At 42.9% G+C, this 27,339-nt stretch overlaps 1 protein-coding gene across 1 annotated transcript in view; it reads left to right on the forward strand.

Moving 5' to 3' along the window:
* Positions 1–26,887, forward strand: part of LOC116832823 (cytosolic phospholipase A2 epsilon-like) — a 35,043-nt gene extending 8,156 nt beyond the window's left edge. The window contains exons 6-23 of the mRNA XM_032793889.2: positions 410–546; positions 963–1,094; positions 3,759–3,799; positions 4,564–4,606; positions 5,616–5,688; positions 7,641–7,810; positions 7,933–8,019; positions 9,267–9,304; positions 9,983–10,118; positions 16,750–16,886; positions 17,336–17,558; positions 18,609–18,723; positions 19,112–19,249; positions 22,532–22,639; positions 23,271–23,462; positions 24,932–25,098; positions 25,469–25,655; positions 26,592–26,887. Of these exons, the coding sequence (XP_032649780.1) occupies positions 410–546; positions 963–1,094; positions 3,759–3,799; positions 4,564–4,606; positions 5,616–5,688; positions 7,641–7,810; positions 7,933–8,019; positions 9,267–9,304; positions 9,983–10,118; positions 16,750–16,886; positions 17,336–17,558; positions 18,609–18,723; positions 19,112–19,249; positions 22,532–22,639; positions 23,271–23,462; positions 24,932–25,098; positions 25,469–25,655; positions 26,592–26,800 (2,333 nt within the window). The 3' untranslated portion in view covers positions 26,801–26,887. The remainder of the gene's footprint in view (positions 1–409; positions 547–962; positions 1,095–3,758; positions 3,800–4,563; positions 4,607–5,615; positions 5,689–7,640; positions 7,811–7,932; positions 8,020–9,266; positions 9,305–9,982; positions 10,119–16,749; positions 16,887–17,335; positions 17,559–18,608; positions 18,724–19,111; positions 19,250–22,531; positions 22,640–23,270; positions 23,463–24,931; positions 25,099–25,468; positions 25,656–26,591) is intronic.
* Positions 26,888–27,339: the final 452 nt, after the last annotated feature.

The raw sequence follows: 27,339 nt of genomic DNA on the forward strand, positions 1-27,339 counted from the left end.
GCAAGGGTGGGGGAGGTTCCTTGTGCTCTCCCCCACACTATGCCCATATGTTAGGGCCAGGCATAAATTGGTGCAATATAGCTATGTTCTTTCTCTCAAGCTATAAAAAATATTCATGCTTTTTAAAAAAAATAAAATAAAAAGCTTAATAAAAAAATAACTGCTTCATTGTATAGAATGGAAAATCTTCTTTAAACAATGTGTTTATTGTGGCTCTTGTTGCGGTTCTACAAAGAAGAATCAATTTCCTCCTCTTCTCTGTCCCTATTATCTGGACTGGACTGGATATGTTGGACAGACATGAAGACTTTACTTTTGTTCAGTGTGTTCATTCCCCTAGTGCCAATTAGCACTGCATAAATTGTTGTGTTGTCATTTAGCAATGTTGTTTTTTGTTTTTAATATGCAGTAAGCCAATCTGATTGCTATGTGACCCTCTGGCTGCCGACAGCTTCAGTCGAAAAGTTCTGGACTAAAACCATCAACAACTGCAAAGACCCAGTCTGGAATGAAACCTTCTGCTACAGGATCCAGAGTCAGGTCAAGGTAAGGCCCTGAGAACTTCCTCCAATCTGTGCTCTAGAGAGTTCCTGCTAGGTATCTCTCCTGCAGAAAGGATGCAGGTAATGTTCCTGGCTGGCAGGAAGAGATGCAGAAAGATGTGAAATGACACATCTCAACTCAGAAGTTTGTCATCTTGCACCAGGCTGTGGAAGCCAAATGTATCAGTCAGCCACATGCCTAGCTTTGGGCTGGGGAAAACCCACATTACTTAGAGGTAGAAGATGTTTTTTCAAAGGTAGATCTTTGCATCATTTCCTCATTCCTCCTCTCTCGCATCATACACTCTCTTTCTCTTTCATCCTCTCTTTGTCACAAGATTTTCCCCAGGATTCCCTGCTTTCTGGGCTCTGTGAAAGCCAGAATGCAGAATTTCTAAAATCATTCACCTCCTTTCCCAGAATGTGCTGGAGCTGGGTGTCTACGATAAGGATGATGTTACCGAGGATGATCACCTCTTCACTGTGCGCTTTGATGTGGCTAAACTTCCACTTGGAGAAAGAGTTCTCATGTACTTTAAGTCTGACCCACAGGTGACGTATGAAGTAACAGGGAGGGCTGGGTGAAAGGGATGCACTCTCCTGGGTTTTCTGCCTCCACTACTATTTGGAATGTATTACTGTTTTCCTTCCTGTGTATTGGATTTCCCACCATAGTAGTCTGTCATTCTAACCCTCTGGAAAGGCCTCTTTGCTGTTGCTTCCTCCATTATACTCAAGGGTTTTGCCTCCACGCTCTTGGGCAATGGAGGCTGGTGAAAGTTGGATGCTCTTTGCAAAGCAGTCTCTTTGATGAGTTTGCCACCAAAGATGGCCCTAGTGGAGATTATTCTCCCTTCCAACGGGTATCACTCAGAGATCTCTGTCACAGCTTGTTGGCACCAACCCAGCAATTATGAGGTAGTAGCTCTGAGATCTGGAACCAATACTCGATTGTATCTAGTACTAGTTCACGCATAGCTTATAATTATACACTGTGACACTAATTTTGGCACATGGTTACCTAAATAAGGTGTCTAAATTGCACAGCCGTTTACTTAAATTGACAACTAGCTGTATAAATTCCTATTTAGAATGCAAATCTGAAAGTCACATCTGGAAAGTTGTCTCTTTTTTTTAACAGGTTTCCTAAATGATCACTTGCAATGTAATATACAGCTGGTGTGAAGGGGCAATTAACAGGAAAAGCTTAGTATCAAGAGATATAGCAGGTGTTTTATGTCCAAGCCACCTCACTGGTGTTGGTACTATGAGTGCTAAGGTAAAGAGGATTGGCTAGGTAGGAGAGATGAGAATATCCTTTGTGTGTTCATGTGGAGAATCTCTGTGTACTTTTCACAATGCCCAGAGAGGTCAAAGCAAAAGGAGCACAGAAGTATAGTATTTATATAAAGTATCCCACACAGACACAAACAGTGAGAGCAGTTCCTGCATTGCAAAATAATGTCAGGTATAGTGGAGGGGTTTTAAGACTAAAAAAAAAAGTAGTAGTCTGCATCTGCTGCAAAAAATTGAAGGTGACTTTGCAACAGCACTTTTTGTTCTGGGGTCAAGTTTATATATGCAACAGGGCTTTTCTGAACTGGAAGCATTATCGTGTTGTTCAGGGGTGCTTAATGTTTTTCATATCATGGACCAAACCTGTTGGCGAGACTGTCACATTTGCCTCCCAACATCTCAGTCATGATCCCATTTTCTGATCCCAAAACATGCCCGAGAGAGCTACAATAATTGCTTATATGCAAAAGTAATAGTTGGAAAGAATGTAGGTATGTTTTTAGCTGTCTTTAATGTGATAAGTGTATTGTCCTTTTAAAAAGACTATACTAATCACACAGAACCCTTTCACTCTTCAATTATTCATCTCCTCTCTTCCCATCTGACCCTTCCGCTCTTTGGACATGGTTTCCTTCCAGCTGATCCCCTTCTTCTCCAGGCCCCATCCATGCTGCCCTAATTCCAGATTACTCTACTCTATTCTACTCTGCTGCTCTGGGCAGATTGCCAAGTGACCTTGTCCTCTTCCACTGTTCTCCTGCATGTTTCTCAGGGTATGTCTACACTGCAGGCTGGGGGTGTCTTTCCAAGCTCTGTTCAAGCCAGTGCACTAAAAAGAGAGTGTACCTACGGAAGCGCGAGCAGTGGGAAATATCTCATTTGCAGTGAGTGTAGTTGAATGCAGGTTAAGTTGAACAAGTAGAACTCTATTAAACATTCTGGACTGGTCTGTCCATGTGACTGAGTTGCTTTCAGCCTAACTCCTAGCACTTCCTCCTTTCCTGTTGTCCCCTCAAGAACAGTCCCTTACCGGAACATGGCCATCTGACTCCACTCCATTGATCATCATACATGAGGGGCTAACTGCTTTGAATATGTATGTACTGTCTTGGCCAGACCGCAGCTACACTCTATACACTCTATTTTTAGCACGCTAGCTCAATCGGAGCTAGTGAGAGTACGTCTTCTCACGCTGGGACTCACATCCCCCTTCCCCTGCTTGAAGTGTAGACACATCCTCAGAGCAGTCTGTCTACACTGCAGCTGGGAGGTGTGATTCCCAAAGTGGGAACAGGCTCAGCTAAAGCTAATGTGCTAAATATAGCTATGTGGAAGTTACAGCACTGGCAGCATTTTGAGCTAGCCACCCAAGCTCAGACCTAGGGGGTCAAGGAGGCTTGGGCTCAGGTGGGTAGCCCAGGCTGTGACATCCACACTGCTATGTTTAGCATGTTAGCTCAGCTCAAGCTAGTGTGAGTCTGTCTACCTACACTGAAAATCACACCTCCCAGCTGCAGTGTAGACATACGCTAGAAGGCTTCCTTCTGTTGACAGCCTCTAGCTCCTCTCCCACTGGTCGGTTGCAACTCCAGTCCCACTGGTGGCAATGATCCCAGACAGCATCTCCTTTCTCCCCTCCCACCCCGCCCCTATTATGTGACAGCAGCTCCCAGTAGAGGAAGGCAAGCTGACACCTCTTCTTTGTTAACAGCTGCTTTTACAGACATCCAGGCTCTTCTTAGCAATAAAGAGCTGTAATGCTTGTGTAAAAGCAGCTAGAAGCAAGGAGGAGAAGCCAACACCAAGTGAACTGACAGGTATCCATGGGCCACCACTAAGTGCTCCACAGATCACTATCAATGCATGGGACATAGTTTGAGAACCTTTGGTATAATAATCATGTTAACTTTTTTTCTTCAGAGAAACGAGGAGTTGGAGGTGGAATTCAGACTGGAGAATGTGTAAGTAAAAGCCAAATGATATAGGATCCGTAAGGGACAGAAGCAACAATTCAGAGACTAATGAATTAATCCATTTCATTGGCCCAGAATGCATCATTCTTTGACACTACTACTAATAAGCATAGTTTACAGTGAGATTTATGGTATCTGTAATATCAAAGAATGGCGCATTCTGGGAGAATCAGCAGTGAATCATGGACAGGCAGGAGAATTTCACAGAGGGGAAAGAATTATTAAAAAGCTAGTTAAGTTTTTCCTGTGCTGAATATCCATTAAGGCGTGATTAGTGGGACAGTCTTCCCCTGCATCTGGTATTAACTCAAATTTCATTTTAGCTTCATAGTTTGTCTTTGAGAAAAATGGGGCAATACTGTCCTCTTAATGGTATAATGGGATCTTTAATGAATGCATCAGTGTTTTATTTGGAATCCTTCTTTTACATTTGGAATCTTGATCCAATGAAGCCAACTGTAATCTCATTTTAGTGAATGTCAGAAAACAATTACGTGGTGTGGCCCAGTAGGAAATCTTTGTTAGCAGAACTTGACGACTAGAATGGCATGAGCTATAGTGGTTGTGTCATGGCAAAGTGGTATAGGGAGACTTGCACCATGAGGCTTCTAGAATTATTCCATTGTTCAGACACAACACTTCCAAAATTTAGCACAAAACTAAGATAAGCCAGATAACAGTGGGGAGAAAAGTGTCTCATTAAATTATACTGCACCACTTACTAAATATGCACTTTTCATTTTGTTTCCTAGTTCGGATCCCTCTGAAACCATCGTGACTAATGGAGTTCTAGTGGTAACCTTTATGTTCTGTTATCTTTCTTGTCCTGTAGCAATACTCATAATGCAGGTGTGATGAGGTTTGCCAGTTCTGATTGGATGTATTCCTGGAGGTTTCATCACATGGCATAATCTTTAATTAAAGATTAAACTTTAATTGCTAGAGACTCCAACCCTCGGTGGGACTAGAGAAACTGTGAGCTGCTTTAAAGCCAAGGCACACTCCTTCAGAGACAGGCTGAGACTGAACATAGATGTGATTCCCCTCTTAGTCATCTGCCTCACACCATCTCCACCCATGTATTGTGTTTGGAGAGCTATGACTGGAGCAGCTGTGAGATCCGCCAAGCTAGCTCTCCTACAATATTGCAGAGTGACGACTCCTGGCAAAAATTGGGCGTGGTACAGTGGTGAGCTGCCTCACAGCCAGCATTCTCACCTTATTTCCTGCAGTGGGAGGCACTGATATCTGTAAAGCTGTGAGCTCCCCCACAGATATTTTTATTCAGTCCCATCCTCTGAAACTGTATGAAATGGTGGAGGAACAATTTGCTTCCCCATAGTCTCTGTTCCTATACTATTCCCCCAAATTACTGGCACTTAAACATTCATAACAATAACACTTCCAACAAGGGCTTTGCTTGCCAGAGATACTGGTTCTCTTAGTAGCTTTCTCTCATTATTTGCTTTTTTCACCTGAATTAGTCCTTTCTGGCCCTCACTGTATCCTGAGAATGCTGTTAGTTTGGCCTGCCTCACACTCTTCAGAGGAGCTGTGTTGTAAGTCACAACCACCCATCCGTTCTGACAGCTGATGACTATATGTGGCTCCTTACAGTCATTCTGTTTAATTCATAATCGAATAGCAAGGTCATTGTGGAACATTTGGTTTTCCTAGGGGCTGAGCAAGCTGCCTACATAGCACTCAATCTGTGCATCAGTAGCAATACACTAGGATGGGAAATAGAACTTCAAACCATGATATTCTCCATCATAAATTATTTTATTGTTCTGCTCTGTTACAGTCTCGCAAAGTCTGCTGTTTGGACGTTCAGGTGGGTGAGAAGAAGAAGGAAAAGAAGAGGAAGCCTTCATCACGTGAGATTGTTGCTTCATTAACTGGCTATAAGTAACCAGATATTGATTCTACTATGGCAATCGGCCATTCTATGAATCATTAAAATAAATAAATGGAATTAAATAATATTTCCACATGATTCAACTTTCGTAAAATCAACTTTAAAATGAGTAATTTATGTTATCGGTTACATGGACTGCATCACATACATCTGTATAGTGAACTCCTTTAAAGTAACACTAAAGCTGAGATTTTAATCACATAGGGGTTAAAGTTATGATTCTGACAGCAAACTTCATTTTGGTTCCGTATGTGAGCTGATGTCCATTACAAAAGGCTTTTCACTAAATGATTACATAGCTTAAGGGAAATAATTCAGAATACAACATACAGAAAAAAGTACAATTTCTTTACATTACATTGTGTTGTACTATTTTCCAAGTATTGAATCATATTGTCCAGTATTAATGTAATCAGAGAGAAATCTGTCTAGGGCAAATATTCAAGTGTGTAGAATTAATATTGATTTTATAACTAGAATTGTCTGACCTATCTGTGATTAAAATCTTGAGCATGGTGTTGCAGTCATGTTGTTTTTACATATTCTTACCTTTGTTTTTTTATTTAAAAACATATTACAAAATCAGTGAAAACTTCCTGTATGTTACCTCAGAATGTCTCCTTTAGAGGCCTTTTTACAGATTTAGTCTCAAATGTATTGTTCATTTTTATATTGTGCACCATTGTGCTAGGCATTGTACGAACACACCTGTCTAAACTAGGGAAAAGGCTTGTTTAAAAACACTTGTTAGTTAAGACATTTTAATTAACATATTTTTAAAGCCCATTAAACACTTAGGCCCAGATGCTCCCTAACTCCCTTTGAAATCAAGAACCTAAATACCTTTGGTCCTGGGCTGATCATGACCATTTTACAGGTGCAAAATCTTGTCTATACTCCGTGTTAAGTAGTGTTTTAAAATGTGTTATTTTAGCTGGGCCCACTGCTCTAGCGCACTGGCTGCACTAGCTGCTCTTGGAGTGACCTGGGGCCAGCTGCTCCAGCAGTCCCTGGGGACAGCCACAATGACCACTGCTAGGGAGGCCCTGGGCAGCTGGCTCCAGGGACTGCCTGAGTAGCGGCTGGTGCGGCTGGTCTCGCAGACTGCCTGAGCAGCGGTCCTGGGCAGCTTCTGAGTAGCGATCCCAGGGGCTGCTCCAGGGTCAGCCACACCAGCTACTGCTGGAACTACCCGGGGCAGCTGGCTCTGGGGACCACCAGAACAGCAGCCAGTGTGGCTGACTTTGGGAAGCACCTGAGCAGCAGTCTTGGGGGTGCCCTGGGAACCCCCAAGCAGCAGCATTCCCGGAGTGGCTGAAGCAACCCCAGGGGCACCCAGAGGCCATCTGAAGAGTGGTCCCTGGGAGCACCAGCTAGGGGACAGTCAACCCCCAGCACTGGAGCAGGCCCTCTCAGCAGGGGATCTCAGAGCAATGAGGCCCCAGAAGTAGAGATTTAGTCAGGGGTATTTTTGGTAAAAGTCATGGACAGGCTGTTAATTTTTATTTATTGTCCTGACCTGTCCATGACTTTTACCAAAAATACCCCTGACTAAATCTTAGCTTTACATATGCTACATTAGTATAGATTTGCTGTACTGGAATCAAATAGAAGCAAATAAATGGTTCTCATATCTCATAAAACCCGATGTATCTGAGCCCCTTCTTTATCCTAATATCTATCAATACCTCTAGGGTCAATTACCTACCCCAAAATTTCCTTGATTACCCAACTCCTATTTCTCTAAATATTATATAATAGAATAATATTGACCAATAAATGGTCTCTTTGAGCTCAACGTAGAGAACTTCTAATCAGTTTAATGAAAGGCTTTTTTTTAATACCCTTATAATGCTATGTTTCCAGTCCAATAATAGTAACTTCTGTGTGTGCTTTGTCTCATTCCTTTAGGAAAACACATCTCCCTCACAGTGAAAGGATCCCACGAAGAGACCCAAGACCTTACATTGGCCTTTGATCCCATCATTAGATCCTCATGTCCCACTAAGTTTCACTATGTCAAGTATAAGCAGCCAGCCTTGGATGTTATTCTACCAAAGCAGAAACCACGTTACTCCTTTGTAAGTTTTCATTGGCCTTAATAAACTTAGTAGTAACTTTAAAGAAACACATGCATTAGATAGCAACATTAATCTATCTTCATTTTACTCTTTGTGATATAAACTTGTATGTATTTCTTCAGCGTAGCTGTTCCTATAACACAAAAGCAGACTTGCCAAATGTGGCTCTCAATTCACTTCCCACAGGAGAGAAAGTAACAATAGCAGAGGTGAGTGCCTATTGTGAGTCTTTAGGAATAAACACTGATCTGGATTATTACCCGTGTAACAATGATGGCCTAGATTGCCTCACTTCCTTGGAAAAAATAACGGAAAGGGGATAAGAGGAGGAGGAGAATGAAACTAATCCCCTCAATGAGTTTTTCTGGCATTATCCCTATGGTGAAAGAGATTAGAGAAATTTGATTTCAAAGGCTATGCCCCTTCCCACCTCCATGAATCTTGGGAGCCAGATCTCTGTCTGTCCCACAAGGGTCAACTGACTCTCCATGTGTTCTGTTGTTTCTGACAGTGGACCTCCAGCTGTAGCCATGCAACTATAGTGCTCCGGAATACAATCGTTGGAACCATTGTTGCATTGTTCCAGAATGCAATCTTCTATTTATGTATCTGGGATTGGGAGTTCCAAGATTTCAAACTCATTGCAGTGGGCCTAAGTGAATGGAAGATGGAGGACAATGGCTGATATAGCAGAGCTTTCGGCCCAGTACACTGGTGCAGTTGCCTGAAAAGGCTGGGAAGTTGGAAACTCCTGATTTATTCTATGGTTCTGAAATGTTATGGGGATTAACAATATGCTTTATGATTATGTAAACCCATGTTAAAGTACCACAGTTAAGTGATGTTGCTAAGAGCCAAAATTTAGCTTTGGAAAAGAAAACCCACTACTACTCACAAAAATCCTGGATTCTACAAAAGCTAATAGCTATAATGAGATTTTCATGACTAGCCAAACAAGTCACCTTGAACTGTCATTTATTCCACCAGTTCTCAACCAGTGCTCGCCTCTTCAGGCTTTTGTGAGTAACAGTCTAGACATTCCATCCTGATCTTAATGATAAATCACTGTGCTACGTCTTGGAGCACTGCTGCTCATCTCCTCCTGTCCAAGGGGTGGGGGTGGGGGCATTCTAACTAACCATGGAACTTCGGCAGCACCAGACTTCTTGGTGGGTTATGGATCACACACACTTTGTCTCCTTTGGAGGAGACAAAGGCTTGCTAGTACAGCCAAGGTGTTCATCTGTTTAAAATGGTACAATCACTGGAAAATGCTGAGAATTACTGTGCAGCTTTACAGAGAATAAATTAGTGGTGTGGAATCCATATACATAGCATCTCAGGTACGTGTCTGCATTGCTGAAAAGGATCAAGATAAAACTCACTCAAAAGCTGAAGGGAGGGGAAACCTTAAAAATGTGATGGCATTTAAAGTATTTGTATTCTTGGTTTTCAGGATAAAAAATTTGATTTGTATGTGAAGGCTACAGACTGGTAAGAGATCCATCCTCTTTAGATGTTAATGATTTTGTCAACTAAATTCTGCTCTCTCCCTGTCTGGTTATGAGAAAAAGTCTGCTTACTGTATGTCAACAATTTGTGCAAAGACATTAAAAGCACACAACTTTTAATTCCTTTAGACTGAAAGCTGGAACTTTATATATAAAAAGAACACAGCATATATTGTACCCAATATTTTCATCAGTTTAATAAGACTCATGTATGTTATAGAAGTAGTGGCAGAGTTAGCAATTTCAAATCTGTATTTGTCCTGTTATGTTGGTTTCCTGTTCAGCACAATCCATAATCTATCATGATGCTGTTTAGATATAAAGTTGATCAGTTACAGTCAGCAAAGCTTGTTCTACTACAGCTCTCGAAAAGAGATTGGGCTTTAATAACAGCCACCAGCTTATGTCTAAAATATAGCAGGATCCTCCTGGTAGCGCCTTCAGAAATTTTTATAGGAATTAATTTCCTCATTTTTTCTTGCTTTTCTCTCTCTCTTGTTCATGTTACATCAGTTTGTCTATATAGGAGTGTGGGAAAGACTCTTCTGTCAGACTGACTCTTTTTGGAAATGGTTGATTGTCTGCACTGTAAGTTCTAAAATTGACTATCTGTAACAACATGCAATTTGTGTGCCTGTGTTTTTCCTGGTCTGTGTTCCAGCTCAGAAGACCTAGACGTGCGCTTAGGGTTTGACTTGTGCACAGAGGAACAGGATTTCCTCTGTAAAAGGAAGAAATATGTTGCTGCTGCTCTGAAAAAGGTTCTCCAGCTAGAGAAGGACCTGCAGGATGATGAGGTATGTAGGACAGAATCCCAGATGTTCCTCCTAAGCTAAAATGACCACTCAGCAACTGGACACCTAATGTGACACGTTTACTATTATCAAAACTTCTGAATGGTCAGGAGGCCCTCGATTCAAGCGGTGGCCCTCTGATACCAGCATTCTCATCCATCACATCAGTAGACTCAGTTGTCTTATCCCTCCCCTCCTCTGTCTCCAACACACTTGACTCCTTTGCCACACAAAGCCCATCCCAATAAACCTCAGCCGTGGCACATTCCAAAAATCTGCTACCTCCTTTCCTGTTCCCATGTCACCAAAAGCCTGTGGTCCCACAACAAAGGCTCTTAAGCAAACTGTGCAGTCCTGGGATAAGAAGGAAAGTCCTCTCATAGATCAGTAACTGGTTAAGAGATAGGAAACAAAGCATAGGAAAGAAATGGCCAGTTTTCACAGTGGAGAGAGGTAAATAGCAGGGTCATTCAAAGATTTGTACTGGGACTAGTGCAGTTCAACATAGTCATGAATGATCTGGCAGTGAGGTGATAATGTTTGCAGATGATACAAAAGAGTGAAGTCCAAAGCATACTGTGAAGAATTACAAAGGGATCTCACAAAACTTGGTGACTGGGCAACACAATGGCAGATGAAATTGAATGTTGAAAAATGCAAAATAATATACATTGGAAAACATGATCCCAACTATATATACAAAATGATGGGATCTAAATTAGTTGTTATCACTGAAGAAAGAATCTGGATTCATTGTGGGTAGTTCTTTGAAAACATTTGCTCAATATGCAGCAGCAGTCAAAAAGACTAACAGAACGTTAGGAACTGTTAGGAAAGGGATAGATAATGAGTCAGAAAATATCATAATACCATTATATAAATCCATGGTAAACACAAGCGTTGAATACTCCGTACACTTCTGGTCATCCCATCTCAAAAAGTTATATTAGAATTGGAAAAAAGAATTTGGAAAAAAATCAATAAATGAGAATTGCCAGAGAAGGGAAACAACAATATGGAACAACTTCTATATGAGGACATATTAAAAAGATAGGGACCATTCATCTTACAAAAGAGACAACTAATAGGAAAGGCTACAATTGTGTCACAGAGGTCGCAGAAGTCATGGAATCCATGACTTCCAGAAACCTCTGACTTCAGCCCACAGCGGCTGGGAGCTGCAGGGTCTCCTTGCCATCTGTGGTGGTTGGGAGCTGCGGTGTACCGCGGGGACCAACTCTGAGCCGCTGTGGGTAGGATGACCAGGTGTCCAGTTTTTTACCAGAATACATGATTGAAAAGGGATCCTGGCAACTCCAGTCAGCACCACTGACCGGGCCATTGACTGTTCAGCTGGCGGCGCCACACAGCGGGGCTGGAAGGCTCCCTGCCAACCTCTGCGCCACGCAGCTCCCAGAAAGCAGTCAGTATGTCTCCTCTCTGGCTCCTATGAGTAGGGGCAGCCAGGGGGGCCTGCACACTGCCCCTGCCCCAAACTGCCAGACAGGGCAGCACGCAGAGCCACCTGGCCATGCCTCCGCATAGGAGCCAGAGAGGGGACATGCCACTGCTTCAGGGAGCTGCTTGAGGTAAGTGCTGCCTGGAAACTGCACCCCTGACTCCCTCCCATGACCCAATCCCCTGTCCCAGCCCTAATCCCTCTCCTGCACTCCGAACACCTTGATTCAAACTAGAAGCACCCTCCTACACCCCAGACCCATCATCCCCAGCCCCATACCAGAGCCTGCACCCCCAGCTGGAGCCCTCACCTCAGTCAACCCCCTGCCCCAGCCTTGATACCCCTCCAGGCCTCTGAACCCCTCGGTCTCAGCCCAGAGCACCCTCCTACAGTCAGTCTATCAGGCAGCTTAGCTGGCTCATTAGGGGTGTCTGGAGTACTGAGCAGTGTTAACTGCAAGGCCTTACTCCTGCCACTGGAGTAGTGGGCAGGTCTGGGTTCCCCTATCGGCCACACACAAAGCAGCATAAATCCCACAAAGGGGGCAGGGCTGAGCTAGGAACCCAAACAAAGGGCTGCATTTAAAGGAGACCAGAGTCAGGACAAATAGGCTGTTCATTTATTAGATAGTTTAATACCCCTGAAGGGATTCATTTGGGCTTTGTGACTCAGTTGGAGGGCCAAGCCATGGAAGACTTGCCAAGTGAGGTCGACAAAGCTACAGGAGGTGACAGCAGCGGAAAAAGCTTGTAGTACTGCAGCAGCAGCAGCAGGACTTGCGCAAGAAGTGAGTGCCCCTCCCCATTACAATTAGTAATTACTACATTCTTCCACATCCTCTTTATGCTTGAAGATAGAGACCAATATGCTTTTCCCCCATTAGTTGGATATTTTTTCAGTTTGGAGGATTAATTTAAGGAAGTTCATCATCACCACCACTGCCTGATGGCCCAGTGGCTTAAATACTTCAACTGCTACATGATCTGATCCCTCTGCCTTCCCATGTGTCATCATCTTTAATGCTGTCTGACTCACTAACACAGTGATAGCTCTTGTGAGGTTGTTGTTTGCCCAGACTTAGCACAATGATTGCCTCAGGTTCTCTCCCTTGAGCAGTTTCTCATAAAACCACTGACCTCTCCTAATGATTTTGCTATCTTCCACCAGTACTCTTCCATTTTTGTCTTTGATACACTTCACAACTCTCAGATCCCTAGTGCTTCTTCGTCAGATCTTTGCTAACCTCTATATTCCTTTTTGCCCTTCCTTCCTTGATAATCCTACATATAAAGCTTTAAATGCCTGACCCTTAGCTTCTGCAACCAGTATTTTCACTTTTCTCTTTACCAACCTGTATTCCTCATAACTGGCCACTATTCTTATTTCTGCCATCACTTAAGCCTTCCCTCCTTTTTTCTTATCTGTTTCCTGCACATCATTAGACCACTACCATTTCTTCTTTCATTTGTCAACAAACAGCTTGTGAGCTTTCTGTATTACCTGTGGATATTTTTCTCCAGACCTCATTGGTATCATCATGGCTGGTTTGGTCATTGTCTGACCTCTGTAGAAATCTCAGACTAACTTCCCTGTCTGCAGACCTTTACTACTTTATCCTTTGTTCCACAGCTCATCTTTTAGTTCCCCCCTTCCCTCGCCACTCATTGCCTTTTTCACTCAGAAGTCGGTTACATGCAACCTATGTTGCTCTGCAATCTGCTCTCCTGGGATCACTTTACAGTCTCACATTTTTTTAGATCTCTTCTTGTCAGGAAGTAATCAGTCTGGGACCTGTTGGCACTGCTCCAGTATATAATTAAGTGCTTCTCTCTCTTTGTGAAATATATATTGGCAACAATCAGGCCATGGGCTCTGACTAACTCCAAGATACCCTCACCAGCTTCATTTCTGGTACCAAAACTTCATCCTCTGACAGTCATTATAGCTCTCACTGTGTTCTCTCATATCTATTGAGATCTGCTCTGATAATCAGGTACTCAGCATGTGGTACTTTGCTCATCACTTGGCCCAATGCTATGTGGAACTCTACCTTCTCATCTCTCATATAGCCAACATGTGGAACAGATCAGCATATACCATAAAAGTTTTGGTTTCCAGTCAGTGCTGTTCTAACTTTCATCAGCTGGTCACTCTTTCTTTGGATGTCCACTATCATATCCTGTAATATTTATGCTACTGTTATTCCTACTCTATTCCTCTTTGCTGCTGCATATCACCTTGTAGCCTCCTTGATGTACGTGGATTTCAATCCCTTCCATTTTGTCTCTTGTATACAGACAACGTGCACTCTCCTTCCCTTCATCATCTCGACTACTACTTTTTGTTTCCTTTTCATTGTTCCCACATTCAGGGCAGCCAACTTTACTCTTAGGCTTGCTATTTTTAGCCATATGTGCCGCAATGTGGTAAGTTGGCCATTTTCCACAGTCGTCAGACAGAGAGGTTGTGTGTCACTTCTGGGTTGGGTGACCATATTTCGCTATGGTGAATACAGAACACCTGGTAAAATTACTCATACACAAGTGAGTTCAATGGCAATCAGTCAGAACTATGCAATACAAACATTCAAATTAATATCATGTTTACTGAGCTCCTGTTGAAAAGAATTACTGTGTAGTTGGATTCTTCTTATTTACCTTCTTATCGTTAAGGCTTTATGGTTAATATGGGGAGGGGTGACACTCCCCCCCACCCTCCTGTACACCTCTCTCACACAGGGGGAGTGAGAGAGTGACCGACCTAACCAACCCTCCCTGACCAGCGCTCTCTGCCCTCCATGCCTGACTGGGCCCCCATGATGGACTCACCTTTCCTGGCATGTGGGAGGGGGGACAGGACCGTAGGGTGACATGCCGCCCCACCCCAGATTTCTGCCAGGGTTCACACCAGAATGTGGCCAGCCACAGCCTTTCGGCACTGTGTGGGAAGGAAGGGACGAGAGCCGCTTCCAGACACAAGGGAGGAGGAGCAGGGGGAAGGGATGACCTGGCAAATGTCTCTGCAGAGCTCATCTCTTCTCCCCCCTTGTCGTTTCCTGCTTGCACAGTGTCAAAAGGCAGGTAATGCCTCCAGGCTGCTGCTGGCCACCAACATAATCCAGATGCCTCCAGCTACAGCGTGGGCAGGAAGGGGTTAAGCCCTAAGGATGCACTGTGCACCAGGGCCCAGGGAACCTGACTGCAGGGGCTTCATGGAACCAAGTCAGAGAGGTGGCTCAGCAGGGGAGGGTGCCTAGGGGACCGAGCAGCCCTGCACTTCTTGGGGGCAGGACCTAGGGTGGGAGTGGGTGGATGAAGAAGATGCTAAGCCCCTGCTCCCAGGGCTGCTGTGAAGCCTGTAGGTTCGGGGTGGGAACAGGCTGGAAATTGCTCCCCCCCTCTGCACACACATACTCCAGAGCTTGGCTGAGGGGTGGAGAGGCTTCCCCTTGCCAGCACTGCACAGGGCATTGGCACAGGCAGGGCTTGGCTCTGCCTGGGCAGTGCCCTGGGCCAGAGGGTCTTGGGTTTTCCCAGGGCACTGGCCTAGCCAGAGGTTGTGGGAGAAGGAAGGAGCCTGCCAGCCAGGCTGTTGGTGATTTGAGCGCTCTGACCAGGGGCTGGTTCAACACACAGCGTTGGGAGCGGGATGTGCCCTGCTGAGGAGGAGCAGAGGAGCTGGGAGGGGCAAAGGGGCAAAGCAGGGAGAGGACAGCAAGAGCGGGAGCATGTAAAGGGCCGATTGGTGGGCAGCAGAGGCAACACGTAACTGGCTGCTGCCTGCTGCCTGCCCAGACTCACCAGCCACTGCAGCTCGCAGCATACAGCCAGCACCGACCAGAAATGGCATGTCAGGGGGGTGGAGCCCTGCTGGCTGAGAGCCCACGCACAGCAGTGGCTGCCCTGACAGACTAGCAGGGGGAGCAGTTGGCTCTATGTGTTGCATCTTTGCCCCATCACCAGCCTTGCACACCCACCCCCGTCATCGGTCACTGGACCCCCACCCCCAACTCACTGCTGATGGGCAGGTAGCTGGCAAGCAAGGATCAGTCCAGCAGCAGGACCCACCAGTACTGATGTGGAGGAGACAGAAAATATGGGACAATTTGCCCATTTTTAAGAAAAAGTTGGGACACTTGCAGAAATATGGGACTGTCCCTTTAAAAATGGCACATGTGTCCCCCAGAAGTAGGATGACCAGCTTACCCTTTGTACTGATATACTTGTTGAAGATGAAGACCTGTGGAACATGTGAAAATGACACAACTTTTACAAACTTGCTAGCCACGCTTGACATTCTTGGTTTGAAATTGGAGTTTTTCCTTCTCCTAGGTGGACTGCCTGCATGGCTAGTGAGCCCCACCTGCCTGGAGCAAGCCACTCATAATGCACCAGACCCCCATCCTTCACACCCCCACGTCCAGTTAAAAATGCCTCTGCCATGAGAAGGCAAGTGGTAGGGGGCTGACTGTTAGAAGCTATGTATTGAGACAGCCATATGATGCAGTGGTGGGCAATCTGCGGCCTGTGGGCTGCATGTGGCCCGTCAGGGTAATCCACTGGCAGGCCGCGAGACAGCTTGTTTACACTGACAGTCCACAGGCATGGCTGCCTGCAGCTCCTAGTGACCACGGTTCGCCATTCCTGGCCAATGGGAGCTGTGGGAAACGGTGGCCAGCATGTCCTTGCGGCCTGTGCCACTTCCCGCAGCTCCCAGTGGTTGAGAACAGCAAATTGCAGTCACTAGGAGCTGCAGGTGGCCATGCCTGCAGACGGTCAATGTAAACAAACTGTCTTGCGGTCTGCCAGTAGATTACCTTGACAGACTGCATGCAGGCTGCAGGTTGCCCACCACTGTTCTAGGCAGAGCTCATCCTTCAACCCATCTTGGCCACAAAAACTCTTTAGTGGGAACAAAAGCAACTGAACTTATTATAAGTCCTTCCCTTCTCTATTCCAAATAGAGAGGGCCTGAGCTACTGAGTTTGGGTCCAAATCAGATTCTAAACTTCTCGGGCGTTCAGGAGTGTGTGTAAGTGTTTTAGTTTTGACCTTGTCAGAAGAGAGACTACAGTTGTGATTTGCAACTGGATTGAGTCTAGTGTTCCATTTCAGATTCTCTAAATATTCATATATCATTTGCTTTGCAGTAATTTGCTGTCTTTGTATTGAACAGATTCCTGTGGTGGCAATCATGACAACGGGTGGTGGAATGAGATCACTGACAACGACATATGGCAGTCTACTGGGTCTCAAGAAGTTAAATGTCATAGACTGTGCTATGTACCTGACTGGCTTGTCTGGCACGACATGGTAAGGAAGACATGAGCAGAGTTTCTCTATGCTGCTGATACAATGATCTATGCTAAAGAAATACTATGGAGCTGCGAGTAGCAGCTCCCTCATAGCCAGCATTGTAACCCAAAGCCTATTTTTGATCCATTTATAACTTTACCAGAAAAATTTCTTTTTGGAGTGGGAAATTCTTATAGTTAGTGTCAGCACAGAAGTATATGTTTAAAAAAATATTTTAGGGAAATTAGCCAGTAATTTTAAATTTACCAGGCAGGGGAAATGTAATGTTTGTGATTTTAAAAAAATGTAATGTTTTTTGGGGAACCTAGAACTCAAAGGCAGCATAGATTTAGGACATGAAACCTTTTGTGAAGTTTACATTAACCCTTCAAATTGAAAATGTTAAATTTAGTACCTTCTCTAATAAAAGCCTCCATTTGTTTTTTCCCCTTCAATATATTTCCCAGGACTATGGCAAATTTGTACAGAGATGCTAATTGGTCACAGCAGGATCTATCTGGGAAAATAAATGAAGCTCGAAAACATGTGACCAAATGCAAGATGGGTTCTTTTTCCATGGAGCGTATGAAGTATTATAACAAGCAGCTGTGTCAGCGGAAACAAGAAGGACACAGGACATCTTCTATAGATCTGTGGGGGCTTATTGTTGAATATTTGTTACATGATGGGGTACAGTATGTCAAAGCATGGTTTTCTTAAATCATTATGGTGATTAATATTGCACTAATAATCTTATCTTTATAGCTGAGGAAACACTTCCCTTAAAAGCCACTCAGTTTTCAGAGGCTTATAACTTTCTGACACTGACCCATGTGGGACAACATTTTTTCATGCTTCTTCTGAATGCAGGGGGGGGGGGCAGAATGACAATTTTCACTGGTAGGTTTTTGGATGCTTTTTATTGGAAAAATCATATTTTGAAAAAGTAATAGTTAAGTGCTGTAGGTATATTTTAAAGATGTTTTCTTTAGAAATAATGAAATTATAGGTGTTTTAGAATAGCAAACAGTAGACTATTATCCACTCATTTTTCACAGCACATGCAATTGCATTACTCCTGATACATGCATGCCCAATCCTGTGTATAGCTGCAGTATTGTACATTAAACTAGGATGTCAGCTGGTTATGAGACTCATTTTTAACTTAGACCACTCCAGAGCCTCTATGCTGTAGAAAGAACAGGAGCACTTGTGGCATCTTAGAGATTAACAAATTTATTTGGGCATAAGCTTTCGTGGGCTACCGCCCATGTCATTGGATGCATGTAGTGGAAAATACAGTAGAAGATATACACACAGAGAACAGAAAAAATGAGTGTTACCATGAACACTATAACGAGAGTGATCAGTTAAGGTGAGCTATTATCAGCAGGAGAGAAAAAGAACGGTTTGTAGTGGTAATGAAAATGGCCACTGTAGGCATCTCTTTCTCCTTTTTAGCCACTCCTATCATGTTGGTCTGAAAGTGCCATCAAATCATGTACCATATAGTTATCAAGAACTTGCAGCCACCATGGTTGTCAGCTGTTTCTGAGAATTTTGACAAGTATGGAAATCCCAGACATATTAACCGCGGCACACAATTCAGTCATACAATGGAGAACATGGCTGAAATGCAGGCATTTTAACGCGTTCCAAGTACAGATATAGTGAGTAGATTCCTATTTCAGTTCCTTTCCCCCACCCCCTTTAATTTAGCTACTTTTCTTGTAAAAACAGAAAGACAACCATAAACTTTCAGATCAGCGACAGGCAGTGGATCAGGGTCAGAACCCACTGCCCATCTACGTGGCAATCAATGTCAAGGACAACTATAGCACTTTGGATTTCAAAGGTAAAAATATTCTGGAGATGTACTTGATCTTAAATCTAGGAGGTGGCTCAGTATTGTGTGTAAGACCTCATATAGATTACATAAAACCCCCTCTAAATTAAAGACCAGACTATGGCCTGGTAAAAATTGGCATAGTTCCACTGAAGTCGATGGAGCTACATCAGCTTACACCAGCTGGCTTTTTGTAATTGCTAGTTTTAATTTTTGTGGTGTTTCTACATTTCTGGTGTTTATCCTGGATCGGAAATAACTTTCAGTGGTTCAACCTTTTTCTAATGCCTTGTATCCATTTGATAACAGCATAATTCTTTATCCTCAGCCAGGGGTCTATGCTAAAAGATTTTTTGGGGTTTTGTTTTTGTCTTTTTGTTTGTGGCTCTGTTTGCAGAATGGCTGGAATTCACCCCCTATGAAGTTGGATTCATGAAATATGGAGCTTTCATTCGCTCTGAGGACTTTGGAAGCGAGTTTTTCATGGGTCGGCTGATGAAGAGGCTCCCAGAATCCCGGATCTGCTACTTGGAAGGTGATTTATTGTCCTGGGAAAATGTCAAACTAATAAAAAACATAATTGATTACATAAACCGGCCACTGTTGAGTCACTGCTGTGTGATTGGCAGCAATAGTACAGTATCACCTACCAGAATATATGCCAGTACCATATACGAATTAATATTTAATAAAGTGGTTTCTTTTGCATTGTTAAAGCAGAAAACTTAAAATAACAGGTGAATGGCAACTACTAGACTTTAAACATTTTCTATCTAAAATTTTCTAACTGTTTTTGCATAACAATACAGTTTGCTACCAGCCCATGAGTAAAATCCTGGCCCCTGTGAAGTCAATAGGATTTTGCCATTTATTTCAACTGGACCAGGATTTTGTCCAAAGGCCAAATCTACACTGTGCACTAGGGGTGTGATTCCTAGCTCGCACACACATATGCTAGCTCTCATCTGAGTTAGTGTGCTAAAAATAGTGTCACCATGGTGGCATGGGCAGTAGCAGTGGTGTCATGGTCTAGCCACCCTGAATATATACCTAGGGGGTTCAGGCAGGTTTGTATTTGAGGTAACTAACCTGTGCTGCCGCTACCCATGCTACTGTGGCTACACTCCTGTTTTTAGTGCATTGGCTCAGATGAGAGCTACTGCAAGTATGTGTATTTAAGCTGGGACTCACACTCTGAGCTCGCAATGCAGATGTAGCCCACCCGTCTTGAGTTTAATCTCTTAAACATGGTCTTAATCCAGAATTTTAACTCAGATGGATATGTCTGTGTGTGTGTGTAGTCCGTCGGTGCGACGATGACGTTTTCATGCTATCTCTTTTTGTGGATTCTGCAGTGACTCTGAAGTCCCAAGCGTGATGCGCATGCTCATGAGCATATAGGGCAGAAAAGATCATTGGGGAGCATCTTGGTAGCTATACCAGTAGTATGATGCTTTTCCCTGGCAGCTAACAATCGATTATTTCTGTTCTCTTCGAAGGCTTGAAAAGCTCTGAGCGTTGTGTGCTGCCCTGCTGATCTACTTAACGCAGCCTTCTCATGATCATTCCATTTTATTGCACCAAAGTGTATACTATTCTTGATACTGTCCTTGTAGTGGTTTCTAGGGTGGCCTTGATTCTGGTGTCCTTGTGCCAATTCTCCATAGACATTTTTTCTGGGGAGTCGATATTCAGGCATCCTAATGATGTGACTAACCCAGCGTAGTTGGGCTTTTATTAACATGGCCTCGATGCTTGTGGCATTTGACTTTTGGAGAACATCCAGGTTGGTTATTTTGTCCTGCCAGTGGATCCCCATAATGGCAAGCAGAGACCACATATGGAAGGCCTCTGGCTGTTTGATATGCCATTTGTATGGTGTCCAGGTCTCACAGCCGTAGAGGAGAGATGAGAGCACAAAAGCATTATAAAGTTTTATTTTTGTTGAGAGGGTTATGTTGTGAGATTTCAGGACTTCGTTATGTATCTTTCCTAATGACTGAGAAGCTGTCTGTATCCTGTTAGTGATTCGTTTATCAAGAGATCCATCATTGGAGATATTGCTGCCGAGATCTGCTTTAGCTGGATTCCACTAATGGATATGCAAGGGGATACCACACAAAGCAGTGAAGATGATTGATGCAACACCACATTTTTCTCTAGGCTGATTGTAAGGCCAAACAATTTTGATGCTTTAGCGAAGCAATCTACACTGAACTGGAGATCTCCTTCTGTGTGTGCTAGGAGGGCACAATCATCTGCAAAGAGTACTTATCTTAGTAGTAGTTCTGTTACTTTTGTTTTTGCTTTAAGCTTTATAAAATTGAAGACTGAGCCGTTGTGTCTGTATCTGATGTATATGCCTCTGTTTAACTCATTTATAGCATGGATGAGAACTTGGGTGAAGAAAAGGTTGAACAGTACACAGGCAAGGACACAGCCTTGTCTGACTCCATTTGAAATAGGAAAGGAGCCAGTGAGATCATAGAATCATAGAATATCAGGGTTGGAAGGGACCTCAGGAGGTCATCTAGTCTAGTCCCCTGCTCAAAGCAGGACCAATCCCCAGCTAAATCATCCCAGCCAGGGCTTTGTCAAGCCTGACCTTAAAAACCTCTCTCCATCGCTGTAACAGTGTGACAAAAGGTGACAAAACCTCACAGGGTCAGTGAAACTGTAATGCTCTGCAACACAAGCACACCAGTGATATGTAGAAAATAATAGAGTAAAACTGACCCTTCTGAGAATCTGACATACCAGTGCTGCCCATATTTCAAAATTCTGCAGAGTTAATACACTCCTCAAAAGAGGAAGAGAAATTAAGAGCCGTAAGCAACAGAGAAAAGAAAGATGACATAGGAAGGAAGAGAATCGGTGATCTGGAGAGATACAAGAAGGCTTCCATCTTATGATGGATATGACCTATAACCCTCACTGTGACAGACTATCTGAATTAGAGTTGAGCAAAATTGTACCATTCAGGGAGAGACCTGTAAAGAATTGCACTGCCTGAGGAATTACTTGGGAGGGTGGGGGTTGAGGGGGCATTGTGCCCTAGGAATCATAAAGTCCTTTTCAAGCTCTTAGTTGTGCATGAGTATGCAAGCTGCACCATGCTTTAAAAATGGTTAAAATTGTTCCCTTGGTGCACCAGACCTGGTCTACAGAGTGAGCAGCATACATGAGAAAAGAGCATCCCTGTATTTTCCAGAGCACAGGCACTGTCCTGGCCCCTTTCAAGGCTTAAGCAAGAGAGGAAGATTCTTTGCATCCTACCTGCACACCCACACAAAGCCAGACACAATCTGGTCCTTAGTATCTAAAGCCCTCAAGTCAAATATTAAAAGCAGAAGTTTGGAATTGTGCAGAGACAGATGCCTGCAAAAAATAGAAGATAAGGGAACAACTTCAGATGAAAGGATAAAAAGGCAATTTTCAATTAAATGCTCCCAAGACTCGATCAGATAGGTCTCCATAAAATCTCTAGCATGGCCCACTCTCATGATTTTATCACAAGTCATGAGTTATTTGGTGTTTTTTTTCTTGAAGCCTAGAATCATGGGAGTATGTGAGAAGTGCAACTTTCATTTAAAAAATATTTCTTAGCCCTCATGGTTTTAGAGCAAAGCTTGAAAATGTGCACCAAGAATGCCCTAAAGGTTTAAAAAAGCAGAAAACAAATATAAATAACTCAACATTTATTATTTAAAAACAAATCTCATTATTTTTAATCCAATCTTTTATGATTTTGGAGGGCGTGACTCATGATTTTTGAATGTTTAGGATTGGCAATACTGATCTATCTCTCCTTTCACAGGCATGTGGAGTAGTTTATTTTCCCTGAATCTGTTATATATCTGGAATTTGTCCCACACTTCAGAGGACTTTTGGCACAGGTGGACCCGAGACAGAGTAAATGATATTGGTAAGTTACTTTGTACCTCTGCCTTATCATTTATTTATCATTATGCTTCACACCCATTTGTTGTGTAAACAATGCACTTGCTTTTTGAAGTTTTATTTTTAAAAATTTGCAAAGGCATCATATCTTGCCTGGAAGGAACCAGTTTCAAAAGACTAATATTGACTACCATCATGGGATCATTTCTGAATAACTCATAGACTGCCCTTTGATCACTAGCAATAATCACTGAATGTGTAAGAGAGTAAATATATTCAAGAATAATGATCCTGGTTTGCAGCTAATTAGACACTCAAAAAACAACCCATGAATATTTGCTGAATTTTTAATTTGACAAATACAGTTCAGCTTGATTTATTTTTCAGGGTTATGATTTGTAGGTGGTGTGACGTTGTATGGCTTATTGAATGTTAGGGCTTTGTTTTTTATCCAGCCTTCGGGTATCTTAAGAAATTTTGTCTTAATAGATCAAAAAAATGTTTATCTACCTTTTGTTAAGGTGCTGGTGAGACCTTTCATCATGGACACCATAAGCTAATAGTGTAGAGATTGTTGTTATTTATTATTGCTATTTTGGCGGCTCCTCAGAAACATTTATCTAGGAAAACAAACCCTTTATTTACTTCTTTTGCAGAAGAAGAGCCTGCCCTACCTCTGAGGCCACACGAACAGAAGACTCAAGTATTCACCACAGCAAGCCCCCTTTCCCGTGTTCTTCGTGGTGCCATTACAGAGCGCACGTCAGTTGCCCAGTACCACAATTTCCTGAAAGGCCTCCAGCTGCATAATGACTACCTAGAGAATGACAAGTTTTGTAGATGGAAAGGTAATAGCACTTGCCTTTCAGCAGCATCCTTTGCAGGAATTTGAGGTCTGCGATATAGTGAGGAGATCTCCGTGACTTGGGAGAGAATGAACTGATTTTATTTAATAACAAAACAAACAATTCCCACTTCCCCCTCAAACCCTGCCCCCCCCCGCCCGCTTCCTGATATGCCAAAGTTTGAATCTACTTTTAAACAGAATTGTTTGATCAATCAATTGAACTATACAGGGCTGAAAATCTTTAGTGACATGGATTTGATGGGATTCAAGCTCATTTCTCTTTGGGCTGTAGCCAGTTGATTAAATCTCCATAGTTTGGCTCAGTGTGTTGGCAGTATTCCCAGTCTTTATGAACAGAGAGGAGACATTAAGGCCCAGACTCTCAAAGGTATTTAGGCACCTAACTCCAATGGGAGTTTGAGCATCTGGGCCTTAGTGGGTAGAATGAAGAAATCTTTGATCAGTAGAAGAGAGTGCCACTTCAGATCAAAAGGACCAAATGTCAGCTTCCTAGAGACTCGTGACTTGCTTATTTAATGCTCCACTAAAGCATCTGCATTTTAAACAGAACAACAAATTAATTTATTTTTTTACCGTTAGCAGCTAAATTCTGTGGGTATGTCTACACTGCACTTAGACACTTGCGGCTGGCCTGTACTGCCTCATGGGGCTTGGGCTGCCTGGCTGTTTAATTGTAGTGAAGACTTCCGGGCTCTGAGACTCTCACAGGGTCCCAGAGCCCAGCATCCAGCCCAAGCCTGGAAGTCTTCGCTGGAATTAAACAGCCCGATAGGCTGAGTCCTGTGAGCCTGTCAGCTGTCACACGCCAACCACGGGTTTTTAATTGCAGTGTAGACATACACTGTATTGCACATTGTTGGAAAAATGTGACCCCTCCTGTGGTACTGTGGTAAAGAAAAATATAGATTGATCTTGTAATGGAAAAGCTTTCAAAGCAAGTTACGTACATGAGAGAAACACCAAAAAGAGGATAGGTATTTAGGAATTTGGTCACCCTTTCTAGTGTACTCATAGGAGAAGGGCTCCCAAGCCAGAAAGCCAGAATCTTTAGCCAAGTTCTTTGAATATTAATCTGATCCTGAACAAGTAATGTGCAATGTAGTGTGTTAATGTTTTCTTGTAACTTTGACTTAATACACACACACACACACACACACGCACAATGCATCCAAAAGAAAAAGAGGGGGTAAGTGAGAGGGAGAATGGGTGGCTAGCACAGTTTGAATGAGCCAGAAATAGAATGAATATGGAGAGTCTGACATCAGAGAAAATAGTTGTTCTAATTTAAGGCTGAGCAACAGTGATGTAAAGAGTTTATCAAATGTCTAATGAAATTAGAAATGTGGAATGGGGCTGAATACCCTTTTTTCTTGAACAGTGTATTCATCAGAGCATCAGCAAACTGCTCTTCTGCAATTTCCCTTATAGCAAGAAATATTTTCCTTTTAGATACTGTGCTGGACACATCACCCAACCAGCTGACTGAAACAACAGAATACCTGTCCCTGATAGATACTGGATTCTTCATCAATACCAGCTGCCCTCCACTTTTGAGGCCAGAGAGGAAAGTGGATGTTATCCTGCATTTAAATTACAGTGCAGGATCACAGATACTGGTGAGAGAAATCAAATTATTCTGTTTTCTCCAGTAAGTCCTTTGTCTTAAGTTTTTAGTGATATTGTTCCTATTAAAAGCCCTGTGTTAAGTATTCTGAACCACAGTATTTTAGCTTAATGCTATATCTTAAAATTGTATTCACAGCCTGTAACCTAACCATTTTCTTTTGTGGTACTCAGTGTTTTTTGTTGAGTACTCCAGGGAAAATTAAAAAACCTGTCCATGTATTTTTATATAATGCATGTTTCTTGAACCACATTCTTTCCAAGAGGTAGCCTAGCACAATTTAGTATTAGTTGCTGTACTTCAAGAAATCCTGATCTCAGACTATTCTTTGGGTTCTCATGTTGTTCTCTTCCTTGATCCAGCCTCTGGATCAGTCCTGTAAGTACTACTCAGAACAAGGAATCCCATTCCCCAAAGTTGAGCTGAGTGAAGAAGAGAGGAAAAACCTAAAGGAGTGCTACCTCTTTGATGATGCCAAGACTCCCGGAGCTCCTATATTGCTATTTTTCCCATTAGTGAATGACACCTACCAAAGTTACAAAGCACCTGGTAAGTTATCAACGGTAGCCAAGCATTCAATGAAGACCACCCTGGCGAGCCTATCAACAGATTGAATTTCATTCTTTAATTCATTCTTCTCCACTTGTTCATTTCCTTACAACAAACCTCTCCATTGCCTAACTTACCATTTTCATTTAGTTCTACTAAATATTTCTTATTAAGAAGAATAGGATCCTGTTTTACTTCCAGATTCACCTTCATCTGTTACATACCCCTAGTTATCTTGCTGTATATTAGTGTAAATTGTTGTAATAAAAATGCAAAATCTTTAAACTAAGGTCAAAGGAAATGTACATTTAAGGAGAAAACCCAAAATAATTACAAGCTTCCTTCTCTTTTAGCAGACTTTTCTTTCCTTGTTTTGGTGTCTCTAATGTTGGGTCTCTGTCCCAAGTATAAAAAGACCAATGTCACAACTCTGAGCATTGATGGGTATGAGAGCTTTGCTTTCCTTGTAAATAACCTATTCACTGACTGGATCACTATTCCTCTTTTCAGTAGGAATAGCCTTTCCATTGGACAGGACACTGTTTCACCTATTAAATATCTTTTGAGGCTTCTACTCTACTTTTGGTTCCATTCCCCTTCTTCAAATTCTGCCATTTGCCATGTCAGAATTTCCCTTTCCTGCTTGAGTCACAGATGTGATGACTTCTCTAAGGCTGTTATGAGCAGATAACAGGAGACACTCATAGGGATAGTCACCTACACCTCTTCCTTCAGCACATCAGGCAACTGACATTCCCCTGATCCAGGGATCAAATTACTGGATTGCAACAGAAACACTTGTAAAACATGCCCAGAGCATTTAAATGGGTGAGCGTTCTTACTACAGAGAAATCTCCTTCTCTGAGCTGTTACTGGTGGTACATGACAGAAATAAGCCCAGTACTACAGCAATGTCCTTTTGAATTTTTTCCCCAGGTGTGAAGCGCTCCAGCGAAGAGATGGAGGAGGGCAAAGTTGATCTCACCAGTCGCTTTTCCCCCTATTCTACATATTCAGTCACATACAAGGAGCAAGATTATGATCAGCTGGTTAAACTGACTGAGTACAACATCCTGAATAACAAACACCTGATTCTTCAAGCCTTGCATACAGCAGTGGAACGGAAAAGGCGACATAAAAAATAGTTACCATGCCAAGTGCCTTTATTCCTGGGAGAATGTTTTTGTATCCTCAGGCTTATGGAGAACCACAGCTTTTCTGAAGATTGGCCAACAGTCTTCAGTGGATTCCAGTTTGACCCTATTAACTGGCTGTCTCTGATGAACAAATGTCACCAGATAGAGACCTTCCTTGTTCCCCAAAGAATTTCATTGCTACAAAATTAATTTAGGAGAAAAAAGTGCAATTTGCGACATGTTGGAAATACAGTACCTGGGTAGCCATATACAAGGAGCTGCTGTGGTGGTGGCATGGTCTAAATACCTAGAGAGTGAGCTTAAAAATATATAAGTCCAAACTACAGTGGACACACTGGATTCAATTAATCTTTGAATAATAGTAGTTCTGCCTTGTTTTAGTGGCTGTTCTGTGAACTATTGTCCATGGGTCAGACTGTTGTTGTGCTGAAGCGCACTGTAAGGAAGAGGACTAGGAATCTTGCCAGTCAACCCATTCAAGGCTCAAGGACAGCTACTATCCCTGTGATGGGGGGAACACAAGGACT

The sequence above is a fragment of the Chelonoidis abingdonii genome, chromosome 4, assembly GCF_003597395.2.
Source record: "Chelonoidis abingdonii isolate Lonesome George chromosome 4, CheloAbing_2.0, whole genome shotgun sequence".
Lineage (NCBI taxonomy): Eukaryota > Metazoa > Chordata > Testudines > Testudinidae > Chelonoidis > Chelonoidis abingdonii.